This window comes from Urocampus carinirostris, chromosome 3 (genome assembly GCF_059441175.1).
Source record: "Urocampus carinirostris isolate Australia breed hairy pipefish chromosome 3, RoL_Ucar_1.0, whole genome shotgun sequence".
In the NCBI taxonomy this organism is placed as follows: domain Eukaryota; kingdom Metazoa; phylum Chordata; class Actinopteri; order Syngnathiformes; family Syngnathidae; genus Urocampus; species Urocampus carinirostris.
Window position 1 is genome coordinate 26,157,789 of NC_142351.1, and position 18,738 is coordinate 26,176,526.

Consider the following 18,738-nt stretch of genomic DNA (forward strand, 5'->3'; position numbering starts at 1 on the left):
ATTATAGCCTACTTTGTGTCGTAATCAATGGCTGCAAAAAATGATTTTGCAATTACTTTGATGGCCAATTGATGAATTATCAAACTTAATAAACACCTGCATCGTGATTGCTCTTGGGAGTTGCAAAATAGTCACAATTCACGCAGACAAATTTAACGTGTTGCATAACTGCAGTCAACTCGACACTTATTTTCTGACACCCACCCACCAGACCAGGGCCCACTTTGCATCCAAGAGCCACAGATATGAAACTTGGCAAGTGTGGACTCACGATGAAACCAAGTGGGCAAAACATACTAAGCCAGGGGTCGGGAACCTTTTTGACTCAAAGAGCCATAAAAGCAAAATATATTAATTTTATTTTGGGAAAGAGCCATATATTATGAGACAAATTTACTATAATGCTAAACACGCGCCCCAGACAAAAACTTAGTCTTCAGCACATTTATTTTTGATGATTTGATAAAAATTATGAAAAGAGAATAATGCCAGAGCCCGTGTCCCAAAATCAACAAACATACCAATTTAAACTTGTGTCTTTCTTGCAATTACTCAAGATCGGTTAAACTCACTTTGACCCTTTTTTTCATACATATTGGTTTCAAAACCAGATGTAAGCAGTTATTTTGTAAAAACGTCACAACATTCTGCAAAAAGGGAGCCTGATGTGCTTATCTATGGTGCAGACGGCGTAGGGCGAGAGATGGGAGGGAGTGCTTGCACTTTTTGCATAGCTCCACCCATCCCTCCCACTCACCCAATCAAAAAACTTTAAGTTCTCTTCCGGTGTTTTGGCGTATTTACAGTGTGTTCTGTGGATTCATCATAAGGTATCTGAACACTGAAGACAGATAATATAGTGAGGTTTTATATAACGGATTCTTTAGCGATGTACAGCCAGAACGAGTTTTTTTTTTTTTTTCCGTGTGACACCTTGACTGTAAATTGTAGCGAGAAACGTGCCCTATATATTCTGCCAAGCACTGCGTCGAAATCAGCTTTGGTATGGCTTTGTGTGCACCTGAACAGGATTAGTAGTTTACGTTTTGGACGAGATGGAGAAAATTAGCATGCAATCAAATTTGTCTCCGAGCCACAGGTACTCATAGAAAAAGCCATATATGGTTCGCGAGCCATAGGTTCCCGACCCCTGTACTAAGCCATCACATTTGCAAATTACATTGTCTACTAACATACTTTTAACTGCACCAACTATGAGTGTTTAAGTAAGCGGCCCCCAAACTTTTACCTGTGAGGGCCACATTAATGTTCCTTTCTCTGATGAGAGGCCGGGTCGGTTTGTAACAGAAAAAGTGTAACGATTGCAGGAGTGCCTAAATGTAAGAATGTATTGATTCACAGAAAGCCTTAATCAAATAACCCTTCAGGATTCATCACAGAACAAAAGTCAGAAAATGAATAATAACACTATTAATTAAATACATAATTAGCGAAATGCCCTCTCTGGATTCTTCAAAGAATTATTTATGAAATGAATAATAATCAAATAACATTCTGTGAGTTCTTCACAGAAACCCAAAAAAATATCAATAGAATATAAACTTTATGTTGTACCGCGCACAATCTTAATATGGGGTTTTGGGGTTTTTAAGGGTTATTGTTCTATCTTCGTTATTCATTATCCATTATCCGCTATCGGTCAGTTCATTATACGCTACAAAGCCTAGGAGCCGGGACACTTACTCTCAGCCAAAAGGCTAAGCTAAGGTCCTAGCCCTAAAGCCTTGTTGCGATCATTGCGAATGCACCGTTCCCGGAGGTACTGCAATACCGGGCCGATGCGTGGAGTGGACAGCGCAAGCTCTTTCTACATGTACGGTATGTGTTTAAGTTCAGCTTAGTTGTCGAAGCACTGGTGGTACAGATGACTTGCCAAGAGGCAGTAGATTTTATCTCATTTTCACACAGTTTTCAGTCATGGTGCCTGAAACTAATGTTAATTTTGTTTTGCGTCTCACATGTTATATACAAATTTGCTTTCTTAATCCTCAGAATGATTCATTTGAAATGCCAAGTATTACACTCACTGTTATTAATATTATTATTATATGGTTAAAGTATGCACTGTGGGCGGCACGTCAGCTGAGTGGTTAGCGCGTTCGTGGCACAGTTTTGATGCATACGTTCAGATTTACCTACCAGCCTTTCTGTGCGGAGTTTCTGTGCATGTTGTCCCCGTGCCTGCGTGGGTCTCCTCCCACATTCCAAAAACATGCACGTCAGATTGATTGGCTGTTTCAAATTGTCTCAAATTCTCCTTATGTGTAAATGAGTTGCATGTCTCTGTGTGCTCTGCGACTGGCTGGCAACCAGTTCAGGGTGTACCCTGCCCACTGCTCGAGGACAGTTTGAATGCGCTCCAGCACCCCTGCGACCCTACTCATAAGTGGTGCATATAATGGATGGATGGACATCATCCTCTGTAGATAGAGGAGTTTGTCAGCAATAAGTGTCCAAACATTGGTTCCAGGCATTGCAAAAAATATTATGTTATAACAGAATTAGACTATTCATTCCTGCAATTAAATAACATATATTTAACACTTATTTGGGGGGAAAGGGGTGGCTTATGGCTGTTAACATCACCATGTAATTTATTCTTTATCCTTTGGCTACTACTACCTTACTGAGGACATTTCAGTTGAAGTAAAATAAGAAAATAGAAAATTAAAAACCTTTTCACTACTTACTTTTCGAGTTAAGTATGTAATATCTGCACGTTTTCAAGAAACAAGCTTATATTGTGCTGTGCTGTACTGTAAATCTTTATAAAAAAAAAAAAAACACATTTATCATAATTGTTTGCAAAATGTATTGATACCAGGTTGGCATACTGTAAATGCGGTGGGGCAACCGCCTCGAGACTGGAAGGCTGTGGTTCGTGCCTCGGCCGGGTCATAACTAAAACCTACAAAATTGGTACTCACTGCCTCCCTGTATGGCGCTCGGGATTAGGGGTTGAAATTCGGGCGTTTGGTCACCTAATGACTCCCAACAACAGGTATTGCAACACATCGGGTGGGTATAGCTGTCGTCGCATCGTTTACTGTAAACAGCCGTGCAGGGATATGGTGAGTAAAAAGAAGTTTGCAAGAATATTTATGTAGATGAGGATGGAACACGCTTAAGCGCTTTGGGAAGTCTTCATTGACTTGAAAAGCGCTATATAAATGAGGATCATTTCATTTCAAATGCAGATCATTTCATTTCAATTGTGTCTCCATTGAATTGATTGATTCTACATACAGACGCTCCCCTACTTATGACCATTCGACTTACGAAAAACGGTAGATACGAATATTTTTTGGGGATGTTGAGAAATATCCAGACATTGCTGTAAGTTAGATTTTGTATAGTGTGCACTGTTTTCCGAGTAGAACAGAGTACTACAGTACTTCTTTCCGCCGCATGGCGCTGTGAGAGGTCACCCAGCATCCACCCTGAAGAAGAAATGCGGTTTCTACTTCCTTTGTGTGTAAACATACTACGTGTAGTGGATCTCTAGCGGGCTAAGAACTTTTACATTTTTGTTGTTTAACATCTCGTGCATCCATTGAAAATGGTTGGTGTATAGTGTAAAGAAAAGGCTAGCTGTTTCTTTTGAAATGAAAGTGGAATAAGAAAGATTGATTCGGTTGAAAAAATGGTTGGATCGCTTTTTTTCGCCTACTTTCTACCACGGAGGAGGAAGTAGCCTAACTCTTGAAGTCCATCTTCCACAAGTAAGTTAAACTTCACTTTATTTATCGTTATAGAGCATATTATTTTATGAAATGTTTACATTTTAGTACAAACAATCCAGGTTACTTAGACAAGCCTTAAGATTCAAGATTCAAAGTGTAAACATACTTATATAAACCTTAAATATACAAAATATAGCAGTGAAGCAACTTTCGAACAAATTCAACTTACGAACGATCGTTCGTAAGTAGAGCAGCATCTGTATTAGTGATGTGAATGTGGCCACAGAAGGAAGTAAACTCAAGGCAAACCTGTAACTCTGTACCATTCTTTGCCTCAATGTGTTTTTGAAGTGATTTCTTTAAGGGCTAATGAGAACCCTCTTTACAAACTACAACAGCAGTAACATGACGCCTAAATTGAGCAATGTTTTTATTGAAGTCTTTGCCCGCTTGGCTCATGTTCAACCTCCATAAAGCTTAAGTGATTGCTTTGGCCTGTAAAGCATTGTAAAGTTGTCTGAGAATGGTGAATACATTTCCCCATTGGTCTTTATATTTTTTTCAGCTGCTACACATACTTATACTCTGTAACTTCCCACAATACATCCCAGAGGGTTTAACTGCAGTCCATCTGAACTATTAACACAGCACAAAAATTCAGAAATAACAAATTCCATCTGTCCTCGTTCTGCTCATGTTGTTCCTTATAATGCAAATTTTTACTTTGAGATCCTGCTGAAGTGCAACTACACAGTTTTTACATTTGACGTTGGGGAACTCTAATTATGATACTGCTGCTTGGAATAATTGATTTCCTCAACAGAAGAAAGAAAAACACTCAGATAACATGAAGCTAATGAATCAAGATGCAGAATTCTAATTTTTTTTTCAGGTTTTTTTTTTGCTGTAGAATCAGCAGCCTTTTATTTTTTTGTTTAAATAAATCAGATCAGGAGCCCAAAAATGAACTGCATTTATGTACTATGAAGTTTTATTTTTCTAACAAAATCCAACCAGGATATTTTCAGGCAGCATACAATCTATATAAAGCTGTGACTTGAAAGCCCCTAATGCCAGGGCAGTAATCCTTGTAGTGGCAAACATAAAGAAGAGAAACAAATCAATAAAACATGACAGCATTGTAAACTGTTAAAAACATCTGCTTTCATTCATTATCCATGCTTCTTCAATTTTCTTGCGTTCTACAAGCAGTACTTCTCAAAAAAATGGCGTCAGTCTTTGACTAGCCATGGTAACAAGTCTAATTAGTAAAAAGAAATAACTTAAAAATATGTGTTTTTAATTGCAAAACGACAATTACGCTTGCTCTGCTTGGTGCTTGGACAATGGTCCTTCATTGCAATTCAACTATACCTTTTTTTTGTCCACACAGTAACAAAGTATTTTTGTTTCATTTTAAATGACATCAATTAGGAGGTGCCAGAATGCCCCTGCAGAAAATGTTTTGTGCAGTGATGGTCATATTGAGGGAGACATATTGCTGGAAATTAGGTCAATTTAATGGGGGAGCAGAATGTACCTACTGGGTGCATAGATGTGCACCACATTTTGTTTATGAAGAGCTCCAAACCTCCACCTTTTTGTCCTGCACAGTGCTGCCGTTCGGAATGAAAGTAGCAGCGTTCTTCCTTTGAGTTCTACTGCTAGATTTAGGATGCTGTTTCCAGCCAAGTTTTGGTGAGACAGCAACACAGCTGTCCATCCGTCAAAAACAAATTCTTAGCCTAATCTTGTCGATTTTGTTGGGGAGAGACCTCACGTTGTTTAGAAAAACACTGTGGGTGAGCATGAAGCCTAGCTCTCGCGTCTGCACAGTTCCCCGTCTTCTCTTTACGATGTCGTCTCTGCCTTTTCCGCAGCTGTAGGGAGAGGGTATATCCGTTGAAACGCTGATGTGGTAAAATCAAATTTGGGAGGTTTGAGAAGCCTGAATTGTGTCCCAAAATTCAGAAGTTTCGATCTGCTGTATTTTATAACAGCTTTAAGTAACCTTATAAACAAACATGTCAATGCAGAACTATGGCCCGCAGCATGTGCACGTGCCACCATCTCAGTTTGATAAATGCTGACCGTTCAAGCTGGTAAAGGAACTTTTGTCAACTATTATTGTAGTAGTCTACATACCACCACGAGCTGAAGGAGCTCTATTGTCACATTAGGGGGCTAATGAAACGCAACCCAAAGGCTGCTGTGAAAGTAGAAGATGGCTTCAACCACATTGAACCAGGGTCGATGTTTCCCAAATTCTACAAATACGTCAGTTTTCCCAACAGAAACAACACCACTCTTGACCAGGTATATTGCAACATCCTGCGTGCTTACAAGGCAGGAGCAGCCCCATACCTGGGCATATTTGACCATATATGATCGGAGCTCATACCCATCGACCAACCTCTGGACTGCCGTACAAAACCAATCACCAAGACTTTACAGGTCTGGACTGATGAGGCCTACTCCGCACTACAGGACTCCTTTGAGAACACAGACTGGCCTGTGTTTAGCACAGATGCAGACCATGAGGAGTATAAGTCATCTGTACTATCCTATGTTCAGTTCTGCACGGTCGCTTTTCTCCTTTGCCCTGCACAACACCCTGACCCATCCGTAGCAGCCAAACACATATGCCAGATGGTTATTTGTCGACTGTAACCCCGTTTTTTAGCACTGTCGTCCCAGACGGGCTGGCGCTGAACTTACATGCAGTGGGTCTGCCTGCGTCATTGTGCCACTGGATCATGGACTTTCTTACCAACGAGCCTCAGGTGGTGAAAATTGGAAAGAGGACATCATCCCAGCTGGTCTGTAGCATGGGCTCGCCACAGGGGTGTGCGCTAATCCCAGCTTTCCTTGCCCTATTTACTCACGACCATGCCGCCATCCATCCCACCAATAAGTGTAATTTGCGGACGACACTTCTGTGGACGGTCTTATTTTTGGCAACAATGGGACCCAAACTACCTAGTGCTGAATACTAAGTAGACCAAAGTGGTCATCCTGGACTTTAGGAGGTTCAAAAAAAACTAAACCTGCTCTTTTCCTGGAAGTGGTGGAGCGGGGGGACGACATTTAGTTCCTCGGCATCCACATCACAACAGACCTATCGTGGTCCACCAAAACCCACCACCTGGTGAAGAAGGCTCAGCAAGGAATCTTCTTCTTCAGGACAGTTGAACATGCTGGTCTCGCCCTTTGGCTGCTCCTCTACTTTTATAGCGCAACCATTGAGCGCGTCCTCTGCCTGAACATGACCGCCTGGTATGTCAGCTGCACCGCACAGGAGAGAAAACGAATAGCGCGGGTGGTTAGGATTTCTCTGGTCATCCTGGGCTTCCTACCTGACTTCCTACCTGAATCCATAAATGCGGGCCAAGTCAAGAGGAGAGCAAAGGCCATTGCCACAATTCCCTGCCACCCAGGCCACAAACTGTATTGCTTCCATTAGGAAAGCTGCACAGGAACATACGTGCCTCCACTAACAGACTGAGAGACGTTTTTTTTCGCAGAACTTAAAGTCCATCAAGCCTCCATGCCCCATACATACCCCCTCCCCTATCCCAGGACAAGTATTTATATGCAGTGATACAATGAATATTTTTCAAACTTTACTACTCAGTCATCCCTTGATGTACATATACAACTCAAATCATTTTGAAACAAAAGGTGCATACGTCTACACCGTCTTTCCTTTTTGGAATTATATATATTAATTTAGTTTTCCTGTTCTGAACTCCTGTCATCAATACTGTACATTGTAATTAAAAAAATCATTGGCATTTGATGTTAATGACTATAAAGGCAATATTGAATCTTTTTGCCCAGCTGGCAATGGGCCATAGGCCTCCATTCCGTCCCACGGGCTTCCTTTTAGGCTTCAAGAGTGTTTGCATCATTTTTTGGTGCACATTTGATTAAACACAATCTCTTCTCACGTATAAAAACGGAAGTCCGGAAAAAAAAATCCTTCTAAAAACCCGCAGTCGAGATGTACATAACTGTCAGAATGAGACTTGTATACACTCATGAATTTGCTCACTCGCTTGTGTTTAACGCTTTCTGCCATGAACTTTGCTTGCGGGCAATCTAGTATGCACTGTTTGGACAGCTCTGGCCCTGCATGAGGAAGTCCAATGTGCACGCTGTATGGCCAGTGGTTTATTTAGAATCCAGCCAAATCTCCAGGCTTGAACCAGAACGACATACCAGCATACCAGGAAGTCTCTGTGTGGTTCACAAACCTAATAACCCAAGATTAGGCTAGCACCCAGCACTGGGTTTAAATAGTTTCAAAGACACTTGAAATAGTTTTTAATTCTGTGTGCGCAATATACACAAATAAATATGGTATGTATTGAAGCACTCAAGCCGACTGTTAAGTAGAGATGTCTCAGTCAAAATTTTTGGGCTCCAGTTTCTTGATTAATTTTTAGGATGTCCGCTCTTTAATAACTATTCGATATGATGATGATTTCTAATAGAAGGGTTTAAATGGTGCTTCTGTGAAAGAAGCTTTTGTATGTTACTGTGTAACTATATTCGTGTGCTAGAAAAAATAAGCTCCATACTGCGGACTTATTGACAATATGGTCTGCATTTTATATAGCGCTTTTCAAGTCAATGAAGACCTCCCAAAGCGCATTACAATGTGCTTCACACTTTCCCATTCACACACACACTCACACACCAATAGCGGCCATGCAAGGCACTGACCTGCTTTTTGGGGGCATTAGTGTGTCATGCCCAAGGACACTTCAACATATAACACGGAGAAGCCGGGATTCGAACCTGCGATCTCTTGATCCCAAGACGATCTACTGCCGTCCATATGATTTACGAACGCCGTAAAGCGGAATAAGATGTGACACTGGGTCTGATAAAGACTCCGATCCTACCCATCTCATCTCATCTCATCAGCCGTACCGCTTATCCTCATTAGGGTCGCGGGGGGGCTGGAGCCCATCCCAGCCATCTCCGGGCAGTGGGCAGGGGACACCCTGAACTGGTTGCCAGCCAATCGCAGGGCACACAGGGACAAACAACTCATTCGCTCATTCACACCTAGGGACAATTTGGACCGGCCAATTCACCTGAAAATGCATGTTTTTGGAACGTGGGAGGAAACCGGAGTGCCCGGAGGAAACCCACGCAAGCACGGGGAGAACATACAAACTCCGCACAGGAAGTTTGGAGCTGGATTTGAACCCACGACAGGTTCCCATGACATGAACTGTGCCGCACAAGCGCTAACCACTGTGCCGCCGTGCTGCCCCCGATCCTACCCAATTATCTTAAATAAACTGCATTGGTTTTCCTGAGGGACATTAATTTGGGACAGGGTTGTCCAAACTTTTTAAGAGAGAGGCAGAGCGATCACGCTCGTAATCGTGGTTTTATACAGTTCCAGAATGGAAATGGTGAAAGTAAGAAAATAACTGATTCAAATAAAGTCTAAATGCCAACCCAAATGCCCCAAAAAATAAAAAAGGAAGCGTTTATTACAGCGGGTCTAAGAATTTCACATACTTGCACGCTCAAAAAAAAAAGGAGCTGGAATGTTGAGTTCAGCCAAAAGATGGCGCCAGCAAGTAGAATATCTTGAAGTTACACACACCAACTTTTAATATCATTATTATTAATGATTACTTCTTTGTACAGTTGCACTTCTATCATTCATCCCATCACGCTAAGTGATGTAGAATTCATGACAGCAGCTGATTATTTCAAAGACAGACAGAGCAACCAATCACATGGCAACTAAAAAGGCACAGCCCCATGGTGCAGTGGTCCAGGCTATAATTCCAGTAACCGCAGACTCTCTGTGTGGAGTTTGCATGTTCTCCCCATCCCTGCTCAGGTTTCCTTTTGGCACTCCAGTTTCCTCCCACATTCCAAAAACATGTATGTCAGGTTAATTGGCCAGTCCAAATTTTCCCTAAAGGAAAATGAGCCAGTGAGTTGTCTGTCTCCATGTGCCCTACGACTGTTTGGCAGGGTGTCCCCAGTCCACTGCCCAAAGATGCCTGGGATGGGCTCCAGCACCCCCGTGACCCTATTGAGGATAAGCGACACATAAAATGGATGGATAGACTTATGGCATGCCAACCGTGTTTTTAAAATGTTTGTTTTATTATTAACATGATAATACTTGGAGACTGAATGACAGATAGTGTGCCTTTGGACACCTGGTTTAGGATATGCATACACTAAAGCAGAGGTCAACAAGCTTTTTAAAACTGAAAGCTGCTTTTTGTTACTTATTTGTGTGGAAGACTACCATTTTGGTATACATTTCTAAAATTACTTGTTATTACTAGGTTGTTACTATTTTATTACCAGGTTGTAAATATTAGCTTTTAAAACATAATGTTGGAAATAAAAAATATTAAAAATCACAATGAAACATCACTGGTGAGCTACTTTTGGAACCTGTGTGCGGGCCACTCAGGTGTTTCTAAGGTGGCACCATGTTGAAGACCACTGCATTAATAAATAGGTTTGAGGAATCCAGTTGGTAAGGATCATGAGCTCTCAAAACCAAGCAATCAATCTTTGTAGAATGGTGCAGTGTGTGCTCTAAATAAAATAATAGTTTGACCATTCTCTCAATGACTATCATTTCAGATTCCGAACTACCATTCAAGCTACTCTCTGTAACATGTCAGCATTCTTTTGCTTCTTTCCAAATTTACTAAAAAGGCTGTTTTTTTACTGACTGCTATACTGTAATGACCTTTTGATCCGCATTTTCTGGTAAGAACCTGTTAATTCCAGTAAGCTTCTTACTCTAATCCATATTTATTTGCTACCAGGAGCCCGGGAGATCTTTCATTTCCTGTGTTGGAACTCCAATAGTTGGACGTTTTAGCAAAACCCAAACTCTGCTAACGCTCAGGCAATTTACTTTGGAACAAGACAGAAATGCTGTGTGAATCAACAAATCACATCAACATGTGAAGTATTTCAGTGGAGGAGCTCCGGTGAGGCTGCTAGTCGTTCCTCCTTGGCCGCTCACCCATCCTCAGCTATAACATCCAATTAGGCTTAAAGGGGTCCTATGGTCAAAAAAATCAGGCAATGGTAGAAAGTATCGTCAAAATGGGCAACCACACTGTTTTATTTACAGTTTCATGCCTGCTCTTGGGGAACAAAGCCCTCAGTCCAGTCACTTTATAACTAAGATTGCTAGGGAATTCCTTCACACTGCAGCCTGTCAACGGGTTCAGTGCTTTTATTTATCCGAGCTGAGGAGTCAGTCTTTTGGACTCGGGCCACGGCAAGCAAACCTCCCTCTCGTTCTTCTGTAGATTGGCTGCATCCGCACGTGTCGTCAAAATTCAATCAAGAACCTGCACAAGTTCAGTTATGGCCGTCTTGCTCCCGACGCATGCAGCATCGTTACCTCACCGTCCACATTTCTGGGGTGACACATGGTGTATTTTTTAGCTTAATTAAGTGTGGTTAAAGGTTTTTGGTACCACGGTCCAAAGCCACTTTTTAGACAACCAAATGGGGAACTGAAAACATTGATACACAAACTTTACTTTCATTTGCAATGTGATGCCCGCCTGATTTAATGAATCCCCCCTCACCCCTCATCAGAACTCTGCCTGCCAAGCACGCAGGCGAGTCATCCAGGGTGAGAGTGGGCCCCATCCCTGTTAAGAATCATGATGAGACTTCTGTTTCTGTTGTTTCCAGAGCACAAAAGAACATTCCAGTATGAAATTGGTCCATTTGGGATGTTACACCCACACAGAACATTACAACTAGTTTATCAATCATCTTAGTCAAAGCAGTCCTTCGTTTACAAATGAGTTCCTCTTCCATGCTAGTGATATACCCAAAATTTCTGCGCAAGTTGTGTTTCACGCATAAATTAATGTCAATCTTTTTTATGGAAGTCCAAATATTACACAGATTGCCGTAGGTGAAATAAAAAGTAGCACAGGAAACTAAGGTGGCACTTTTACTTGCATAATGTAACCGTGTATTCAGATTGTTGAAGATGACACTTGACACGGTGGGTGGACAGTTGATTGCTTGACGCCGTAATATGAATGTTTAAAGGGACAGTTTCCTTTATTTAGCGCTTCCTGGTGGTGGAAAAAAAAATCATGATTAAAAATTACATTCCAATTCCAAAAATAATCCGAAATACAAAAACTATGATAGAAACGTACATTTAAAAAAGAAAAAAGGAAATACTCGTTGCTGGAAATATTTGCATTTATTTACCCAACATGTGCTAATTTTCAGCCATCTTGCTGCTACGCGTAACCAGAAACCTCAAAAATGCTAGGTAAGAAAGTGGGAGGTAAATTTGTACATTTTGTTCACTTTGAGTGTCCTTACGTAGTATTCTTCCTTGCACCCGTTTTTGGTTGCACTACTCAATACTACAATATGTAGTCGTTAAATAATACCCATTGTCCCTTTAATGTAAGTAAAGCCCATTCAAATTACAGAATAATTAATGCTCACATTAATTAATATATAGTTTCACATTAAATCTTATTGTTTTTTCTTTAGATCTTATTTTATGTAGCAAATAAGAAAATATATTTGAGAGCAGTGGAATGTTTTTAATCAGAGCTTTTGTTGTGGAAAACCTGATTTGGCCCAGTCCGACCTGGACCGTAGCAGGGCTAGGAATGAAATGGACTGAACTATTTTAAGGAAGTGGAGTATTTCTTGTTTTGTTTTACTTTTTGTTTTGTATACATTGTTTTTTCTTATCATAATGAAGCTATTTCTGCCGCTAATTAAGGAAAAGAGAGTTTTAAAAATGCTATAACTTTGCGGTGCTTGGGTGGAATTTGGGGGTGCTTGAGTACCCCAAAAACAAGCTGGTTATGCCTAATGGTAGAAATTCACTGCAGATGAAAAGATAACGCTGTAGAGATTGTGCATCCTTCTAAATTTTTTGGGCCATTCAGAGTCTTACTTGGTGGTGTGTTTCGGATCATTGTCCTGCTGTATGACCCAAGAATGCTTGAGTTTGAGGGCACGAACTAATGGCGCTACGTCAGGATCTTCTGGTAAAAACCAGGACTCTTTATTCTATCAACCACAGCAAGTTGTCCTGGTCCTGATGCAGCAAAGCAGCCCCAGACCATCACATTGCCACCACCATGCTTTACTGTTGGCATCATGCTCTTATTGTCAAATGCTGTGCCATTTTTACCCCAGATCCTACAGGCTGCACACCTTCCATAAACAATTTTAACCCATTAGTCCACAGAATGTTTTTCCAAAAGTCTCATAATCAAGCTGCTTTTTGGCAAATGTGAGACAATTCAGTTTTTTTTTTTTTTTTTTTGTGAAGCAGTGGTTTTTGCCTGTGAACTCTTCCACTTCACCCATTTTTGGCCAGTGTCTTTCTTATAGTGGAGTCATGTACACTGACCTTAACTGAGGTCATCGAATCCTGCTGTTCCTTGGATGTTTTTCGAGGTTCTTTTGTAACTGCCGTTGCACTCTTGGAGCAATCTTAGTTGTTTGATCACTCCAGGGATGGTTTGCCATTGTTCCCAGTTTTTACTTGTCCACATAGAGCCAGATAGCTTTTGATTTTGTTGTGCCGTGATAAATGAAATCAACATTTCAAAACTGCATTTTGCATTTTCTTAGGTTGTCTTTGTGTGATATTAAAATTGGTTTGACGATCTGAAACCTTGGTGAGAGATTGATATGCAAAAAAACGAAAATATATTGCTCTGTCAGTTTTCTTTTTGTATTCTAGCGATATCGTTTTTGTTGGTGCAAATAGTCTGAGTGAGACAATACAGAGTAAGGCAGGACTTGTGGAACCTCGCAGTGGGATTTATACCCTCTTAATATGACGCATACAGAGTGCACGTGTATGGACATAACTAAACTGCAAATGGGGACCACTCATCAAATGGCATTACGCTAGAGAGCCTTGAACATGTCCAAAAAGAACCATTTTCATTCTTCCTGTGGTTGCTGAACAGATGTTGAACTCATTAGCTGACAAAAAAGGTGTTGCGTAAAGTTGCAGGGGAAAAAAACTGCATAGAATGTGGTTTTTTTTTGTGTGTGCGTCATTTAATTAACATTCGCCTGTACCTTATGACATGAAATTCTCTCTGCATAATCCAAATTAAACTGAAATTTAATAGCACTATTTGGCTTCCTGAATTTAATGATGCTCAATCAAAGTGTGCCTGACCTCAGTGACCATGACGACAAGGCATTTATAAACCTGGAGTACTTAATTTTTTTAATAAAACTACGCAGTGAGGACGATGTTCCTTGACAGAGAGAGGGGAATTATTAGGGTTGCAATTTGAGTTTGCAATTTTAAATGCCCTAAGAAATATGCCATGATTAAAGACTATTGCTCTAATTGATTATTAGAGGCTCTTTTACTGTTGGTTTCTTGTTCACACCATGTACTGCCCTACAGTCACTAAACACTTAGCTTGGCCTTTTGGCTGAGAGTAAGTGTCCCGGCTCCTAGGCTTTGTAGCGTATTATGAACTGACCGATAACGGATAATGGATAATGAATAACGAAGATAGAACAATAACCCTTAAAAACCCCAAACCCCCTCTTTCTAGGGTCAAAGCCACTCTTGAAGTTATTGCATCGTCAATGACTATCTTTTTAAAAGGAAACTTTGTTAAAACTCTCTATTGATAAACTGAAAAGACCCTACTATGTTTTACTTCAAGTGTATTGTCAAGTCAAGTCAAATCAAATTTATTTATATAGCCCTTAATCACAAAAATGTCTCAAAGGACTGCACAGGATTACAGTTACAAAATTACACAATTACCTGATCTTAAACTAGCAAACCAGCATGCGGGCAAGGAAAAACTCAAAAACCTCAGTGTGAGGAGAAAAGAGAAACCTTGAGAAAGGACCTCACATGTGGTAATCCCCCTTCCAGGATTGAACAGGGTGAATTACAATTAGCATTACTGTACACAGAATAGTAAACACTAGGTAAGATGTTGAAAATGTCCGGAAAGAGCATGACATCAACGACGACGCCAGCTGGTAAATGCAGGGGTTGACATGCTGCAGGTATTGCCAGTTTTGTTTGGAATTGATTAAGATAGATGGATAGATAGATATTTTATTCATCCCCACAGGGAAATTCACATTAAAGCAATCCATAAAAAAATAAATGAACTTAAGTAGAGCTACTCATCAATGTGACCGACCACCTTATCTATATCTCCTCATTCACTTAATAACAGTTGCGCTGAACTCCAACACAAAAGGCTGTAATGCTGTCATCTACAGGGATCTGTTAATCACTATTGTGGTTTGAAAACCTGCATTTTAAATATTTGCTGGAAGAAACTCATTTTCACAACCTTGCACCCTTTGAACGACATACTTGACACATAAAATTACATTAAATGGTTGATTTGTAAACACTGATGCTAGTAAATGAGTCGGTGAACATTAGCTTCTCTAATGGCTTATAAAAATAAATTAAGACTGCACTCATTGGTGTATTCTGAAGGATATATTAGGATATAGTATGGTCCAGTTCACAGGGCACAGGGTCTTGCCTATTAAACCAACATTACCAAGTCCCCAGCTTTGAATGTTTGATAATGTGGTGGGTCTGACTGCTCCTGGTACTTTACAGAAAGCTGTTAAGGGAAAAGCAAAGTGCATTCTAAAGTCCCACCTCCCCGTGCTTTGCCACTGCTTACTAATGTAGGCAGCTCTTTTCCAGGCTGCCTTAAAGCATGTCATCAATGTCAAACTGCTGATGGATCGTGAGTGTTGCCATAGAGCCGGTACTTAGTGGTACACCGCAACAATGCCTTACCGACCAATTTCCCCACCTTGTACTGTTTTCAACAGGTCAGACAGTATAGTGTGATGTGGTTCTTACTTGTATATCTATATACCTTGACATTGTGGAATGCTCTTCCCCCTGAGATTCGATCTGCAACCTCAGTGGAAATGTTTAAATCTAAGCTTAAAACTCACTTCTACTCTATAGCATATGAATAACCTAAACTGCTTATGTGTAATAACCTGTTAAGCCCTTTGAGACTCTTTGTGATTAAGGGCTATACAAATAAAAATGACTTGACTTGGCATTCAAAATTTCCTCAATAGCTGAAGTAGAATAACATTTAAAAGAATTAATAAATACTTTAATCAATGTGATGCAAAAAACAAACCAATGTACAACACAATTTGCTGAAGGTTTTGTTGGAGTGTGACTTCAAATATTTTCTTTGAATTGTCAACCCTATCAAAGCTGTGTAAAGCCATATTTGTACAGTGGGTGAGAAATAACTTTAAATATACATACTTAGCTGCAGAATGCATGACACACATCTCATTTTAGGTGTGATAGTTTGTTTGAGTCGAGAATTTCCTTTGAAATCAACAAGAAAACAAATACAAAACGTTGTAACCTGTCTTTTGTTTCCTTCACAGCTCCCAAAGTAGACGACCAAACCAGGACCTGTAGTCCAAAGCAGTTTGTGTGTAAGGACCAGATGACCTGTATTTCCAAAGGCTGGCGGTGTGATGGGGAGAAGGACTGTCCCGATGGCTCAGATGAGTCCCCAGACATTTGTAAGTCCTAACTATTTTCTGACTGCATATCACAAGAGTTATACAATACATTTATTGTCTGGTGTGAACATTTAGGCAAGTTTGGAGATTTTCACTCTTCAAGTCTAGTTAGTACTTAACAAGCCAACTTTCCTTCCCATGTCAAATGGTTTGCACATACAAAGCAGAGTTATGCCACTTACTTATTGGTCAACTTTGACTAAACTGACTTTATTTTAGGCGTGGTGTTATTTTTAGTTCTTGATTGAGGTCAGGTTTCTTTTAATCTTCATTCAGCATTTTTTCTTCATTTGAGCTGTTCATGTAATATTAGTTCATAGGATGCTCCTCTTTCCATTGTATAGTGTGAATGTCAGTACCTTATAAAACACGAGATGTTTAGCCCTTTCGAGGATTGACATGAGCTATACTGCTGAATAATAGCCCAAATTATGTTTTCGTATTTTGTTGGGGTGTTCAGGGATGTGTCTGCTCTTGTCTCTACTCATGGTGTATCATTGTGCTCCTTTAGAATCTCTTTCTTACTTCTGATGTGTGTTGTCATTTCTGATCTATATCCATAAATTCGGTGCTGTGAAGCTTCATTTTAATTTACATGGGGGCTCTTTACTGTCAGTATGTGCCACACCTTCAAACTGTAATGCCAAAAGCAATTTTCAAGACTTGGACACGCAAGGACATGCATTGTTTCGGGTGAGAGAACATTTTGTAGCTTTTTTGTGCATTTAGGAAACGTTCATCTTGAAGTAAATTATTAATTATATTATTTTTGTCACAGCTCATTTTTCATGAAAAGCACACTAATGATCAACAATTTATCTGTGTTGAATTTCTAAAATATCATAAGATATAATGAAAAAATATCTTCATTTACTTACTGAAGGTTAATTCATATTGCCCTAAATGTTTTTGATCCCAACTTGAGCATGACAACCTTAGCTACCGACAAAGATATTTTTATCTTTGTTGTTAATTATTCACTTTTGATTTGTTAAAGATATTTTTCAAACTACACGTGTAATGTACTCTCTAGAAGCATCACTTTCGCTATTGCAACCATTAAGGATGCTCCTTACAGTTGCCGTTCTAAGCAGTGTGATCCCATGAAAGCCTATAAAATAAACTCGCACGGGCTAAAAATCTATCAAATCACGTAAATGGAATGCATTGCTTCTTTAAATGATCACACTATTTTGAATATTTGATTTTATAACTTTGTTTTATGAGAGATTGATTAAGTTTATACCAGTGTCTAAAATAACATCTGCCAGGACGCCCGGGGCGTGCATCTTTTACGTCGGGCGTACAACTTACAAAACGTCTCCGCCCGGGTGACTGACAACTTTTTTAAGGGGGGAAAAAAAAATGTTTTTTCAAATCAAACTTTTGCTTTATTCCGATTTCTAAATCTTCGTTCGGTTTGGAAATTTCGGAATTTCGGTATGTTTGGCAATTTTCATTCTCGGCAGCTGATCAGAACCCTGCACCGAATAACTTCGTGCTTCCGGACTTTCCAGAGCGTTATAAGGTCGTTCATTTGCATATCATTTTCCAAAGTAGACACACAGAGAACACAAGAAAAATTGATAAGTGGTTAGGAATCAGCCCCAGAAGAAATATTTAAAAGAAGCTAAAAAAATGTATGATGCTACAAAACGTAAACATACATTAAAAGCATCATGGAAAGAGGAGTTCACGTAGCTGGTAACAGACAACGCAACGCAAACATTGCATGAATGAAGATGAGTAAATACAGGTACATACTGATGGCAGATGGGAAACAGCGATGAATTTTATAAGTAGATTTATAATAAACTCAATTTTAAACTTTTGTTCTGTTATATATTCCGATTTTAGATTTTTTATACTTTGCAACGATGGTTTTTTTTGCAATCAGTCGTCTTATTGTGTTTCAAGTTGTGAAAACTGGGGCAGGCAACTTTTTGGCTGGGCAAGCAACTTTTTAGAGTTGTCTGCCTTGTTGTCCGGTAACTTTTTGTCATGAGTTTTAGAAACTGCTTATACATTTTAGTTTTAATACTTTTGAATACGATGAATTCACAACACCAACAAAAAAAGTCGAACCAAGCTGACACTTTACATAGCAACACCCAGCACTATCTGTTGCAGGCCGTATCAACATGTTTTTATCCGTCCATTATCTGCACTGCTAATCCTCAGTATGGTCGCGCGGGTGCTGGAGCACATCCCAGCTGTCCTCGGGCTGTGGTCAGGGGACACCCTGAAATGTTTGCCAGCCAGTCACAGGGCACACAAAGACATACAACTCACTCACTCATTGACACATAGGGACAATTTGAAGCGGCCAATTAACCTGACATGCATGTTTTTGAAATGTGGGAGGAAACAGGAGTGGCCGGAGGAAACCCACGCAAGCACAGAGAGAAGATGCTAACTCTGAACAGGAAGCCTGGTT

General features: G+C 40.1%; 1 protein-coding gene across 1 annotated transcript in view; it reads left to right on the forward strand.

The window, feature by feature from the left end:
• Positions 1–18,738, forward strand: part of lrp1ab (low density lipoprotein receptor-related protein 1Ab) — a 130,977-nt gene that overhangs the window by 8,374 nt on the left and 103,865 nt on the right. Inside the window, exon 2 of the mRNA XM_088331251.1 lies at positions 16,161–16,301. Coding sequence (XP_088187377.1) covers positions 16,161–16,301 — 141 coding nt within the window. The remainder of the gene's footprint in view (positions 1–16,160; positions 16,302–18,738) is intronic.